At 31.5% G+C, this 3,575-nt stretch overlaps 1 protein-coding gene across 2 annotated transcripts in view; it reads right to left on the reverse strand.

Moving 5' to 3' along the window:
* LOC108734577 overlaps positions 1–3,575 on the reverse strand; it is a 25,532-nt gene that overhangs the window by 18,828 nt on the left and 3,129 nt on the right. For both annotated transcript variants that reach the window (XM_025977323.1, XM_025977322.1), the window contains exons 2-3: positions 2,462–2,654; positions 1,655–1,675 (exon numbers count right to left, since the gene is read on the reverse strand). In XM_025977323.1, the coding sequence (XP_025833108.1) occupies positions 1,655–1,675; positions 2,462–2,591 (151 nt within the window). In that variant the 5' untranslated portion in view covers positions 2,592–2,654. The remainder of the gene's footprint in view (positions 1–1,654; positions 1,676–2,461; positions 2,655–3,575) is intronic.

Consider the following 3,575-nt stretch of genomic DNA (forward strand, 5'->3'; position numbering starts at 1 on the left):
CAACCGCTATGTCCCTCCATTTTAAATCTGTAATATCTTCGAAAATATTAATTAAAATTACATGCTGTAAAGGGGTGCAAAAGAATACAATTAAATCCTCTGTCGGGAAAAAACGAAATGACTTTCCGAACAACCCAATAATTTTATTAAATTAATCTTTAGTTTACAAGGGGATAAAATAATAAATAGATTTTTAAATGAATTAGGTACGTACAACAATTATCAGTATATTTACGAGGCTGTTAAGTAAAAAACAAATCATAAATCCATCGCCTCCGTTCGAAAATTTCCAATTTAATTTTAATTATTTTTAAGAAAGTTTTAACAGTTCCAACGTAATCATTCAATAAAAATGTAAATGGAGAAAAATTTTATTAATAGACATTTTTAGTGTTTGAAATTTTTACACTTGTTGTCTAAAACTATTTACCTACTTACTTTTAGCATTTTGTCTTTATGGAATTTTAGATTTATTCACTCTTTTATATGTTTCATTTGACATATAATAATCAATAGGTAAAATAATAAACGTCTATGAAAATTTCTTCCTCCTTGCTTCTGGAAATGTCCGGGTTGATTTCTTCTAAACATTTTACCACAATGGCAAAATCCGAAACTCAGACCACGGCAGAACCCAAGAATCAGAAGGAAATTAAACTCTGGCCGTGAGTCCACGAAATATAATTTTTTTTTTTTAATTTTAAATAAACAGACAGACGGGCTTTTTGACCGTGGTCCGTGGAATTCTACTTTTCCAAACGTTTCGCCGTTCTTTGCGGACGGCATCTTCAGTGGTGACTAATCATCTGTTACGATTCAGTACTTGTCCAGTCACCACTGAAGATGCCGTTAGCAAAGAACGGCGGAAAATTTGGAAAAGTAAAATTCCACGGACCACGGCCAAAAACCCCGGAAGAAAACACCACATCGATACTGAATAAATTGTCAAACCAATGTAAAAGTTTAAAAGAAAAACGCATTTTCACATATTCTTTTGAGTTCGATAACCAAATCTAAGATTATAAGCATTTTTACTTTTGATTGCTATCAATTTTTTTGTTTTACTTTCTCTTAAAAATGATAAAATATCGCGCCCATACGACCGAATTATTGTTATTTAAATTAGGTATATCTATTAGAATAGGTGGCAGCTTAGTGTTCCGAATTTAAACTAACGTTCAAACAGAATCACAGGGAATTTTTTGCTTAATTTTTGGTTTTATATACCTAAAGGTTGAAAGATAATGAGGAGCTGAAATTAGATTTTCAGTAAATAAGCCCCTGGGTTATGATTTGGGCCCTGGATTATTTTAGATGAAGAATCAGCCAGGAGCATTCTCCAGTTTTTAATTCCTTAGAACATTTTAAGGAGTAGCGTTATGAAAAATTAATAGTATTGAAATTATATAAATTATATTAACTTTTAAGAATTCATAGAGTCCAAATATTCATAAAGACTCTTTTGTATTAACATTCCTTCCATCAATTTTGGAGAAAGAAATGCATATCGATTCTTCACCAGAAGAAAATTAACAAAATTTTTGTAACAGTTAATGAATACACAAAATTGAACTTTGTAATCAATGTGAATGCAAAAAGTAGAATATACGCGCTAGTTGTGAATTACTACCTTTAAAAAATTAGTCTTACTTACCTTCTTCTCCAGATTTACCACCTGCAACAAAAATTTATATTTATATATAAAAATTACTAATTTTACTGCAATAAAGCGTACATTTTTAAGTTAGATTCCTGAACGTTACTATTAAATTATGTAGTTTTTTCCAGGGTGGTGGTCAAGTAATTACACAACTTTATGTCTTTTGTATGGTTTCGGTTTATTCAATCATCTTCAGACTTTTGAAGTGTTACTGCTTGTACACAGATATTAACCTAATTTTAAACATTCTTTCATGTTAAACTACTGCATACTTAGTACTCAGTATACAAGCAGTAACACATCAAATGTCTGAAGATGGTTGAATAAATCGAAACGTTATAAAAACAAAGTTGTGTAATTATTTGACCGCCACCCTGGAAACAAAATTACAGTAGAATCCGCTTATAATGACATCGAAGGGAAATGACAAACACGTCATACTAAGCGAGCTGCTTTGTATGGCGCTCGCTTAATTGTAGGGTCAGATAAATGAGCGAAATTATTAATCATTTGGGTCACTATAGCCGGATATGATTTCTTGAGAATCAGTCATAATACGCGATATAAACGGAGTCATTATATCCGAACTTTCCTATAGAGAATTTAATATGAAAACCAAAATTAACACTGCAAGTACTTCATATTAAGCGGTTGGTCAATACAGGCGGAGTCATAATAAACGAATTCCACCGTACATAATAAGGTGTACTTACTTATATTATGATAAATATTAGGTCGTTAAATTTGCATTAATTGTACGATACCTTTGTCGTCACATATTGTATTAAAAAAAATTCTTACCTCCCTTTCCTTTTTGCCCTTGTACGGCATATTCCGATAGAGTCAACGTAGGTCCCTTTTTGGAGGTATTCATTAAATTTTGCACTCGAGTACTTTCATCGCCCCGAAATTCAACCTTCAACTCTAACATTTGTTGTTGTTGTATTATAATATGCAAAAGGGCGTGCAATATATTAAAGTTAACGGTTCCAACCTAGGAGAAGCAAAAAATAATGACAGGGAACACGAAGGAGATTGCAAAAAATAGTTTCGCTTATCAAATTCTCTTCTCAGAGAATATATTTAATTTATTATAAGATTAGTCCAGGAACTACATAAAGTGAGGTGGTTTTCGCTTAATCTGTCCAGAACAACTTTCTAAACAATATCTAAGGGTTACTCCTGTGAACAAAATCCTGGAGAATTTACAGAAACTCAAAAACTGCAAAATGTGCCAAAAAAGGCTGTGTTTTTTTAATTGCTTGTTCTGAACAATATCCGGGGGTTAGTCTCATCGAAAAAATCCCGGAGAATTTACAGGAGCTCAAGAACTGCAGAATGTATAAAAAAAAAACGTTTTTTAAAATGTGGATTAACGTGAGGGTAGTAGTAGTATTTACTGCTAAATATAATTTTTAAAAGGTAAGTAGAAAGAATTATGTAGAAAGTATATAACCGATCTTGATTAAGCTGTAAATATTAGTTATACATACTTTGGACTGTTTTATATTAGATTTTTATTGAAAACACATAATATCATTGCTTGTCAACTCGTCGAAGTGCAGGTACATTTTTTCGCAGTCAACTTATCTTTTAGAAAATTTAACGACGATTAAAAATCTCCAGTACAACATTCTTTTAGGAGACAGTTCTTGAGATATTGATCAAAATATGCATAGAATACGATGTCTTTTTTTTTGCAGTTTTTGAGATCCTGTAAATTTTTCAGAGAAATTTCGAGAGGCGCAACCTTTAAGAATGTTTGGGAGGTATGTCAAAATGCTACGAGACAAACAAAAATTTGGAAGAACGTTCCTCATTCAATTCTAAAACTGTAAAAATTACAAATCGATTCACTAAACCGTTAAAAAGTAATTAAATTTGTTTTTTTAAATTTACGTTAAGGCCCTTAAGG

The sequence above is a fragment of the Agrilus planipennis genome, unplaced genomic scaffold (assembly GCF_000699045.2).
Source record: "Agrilus planipennis isolate EAB-ADULT unplaced genomic scaffold, Apla_2.0 scaffold89, whole genome shotgun sequence".
Taxonomy (NCBI): domain Eukaryota; kingdom Metazoa; phylum Arthropoda; class Insecta; order Coleoptera; family Buprestidae; genus Agrilus; species Agrilus planipennis.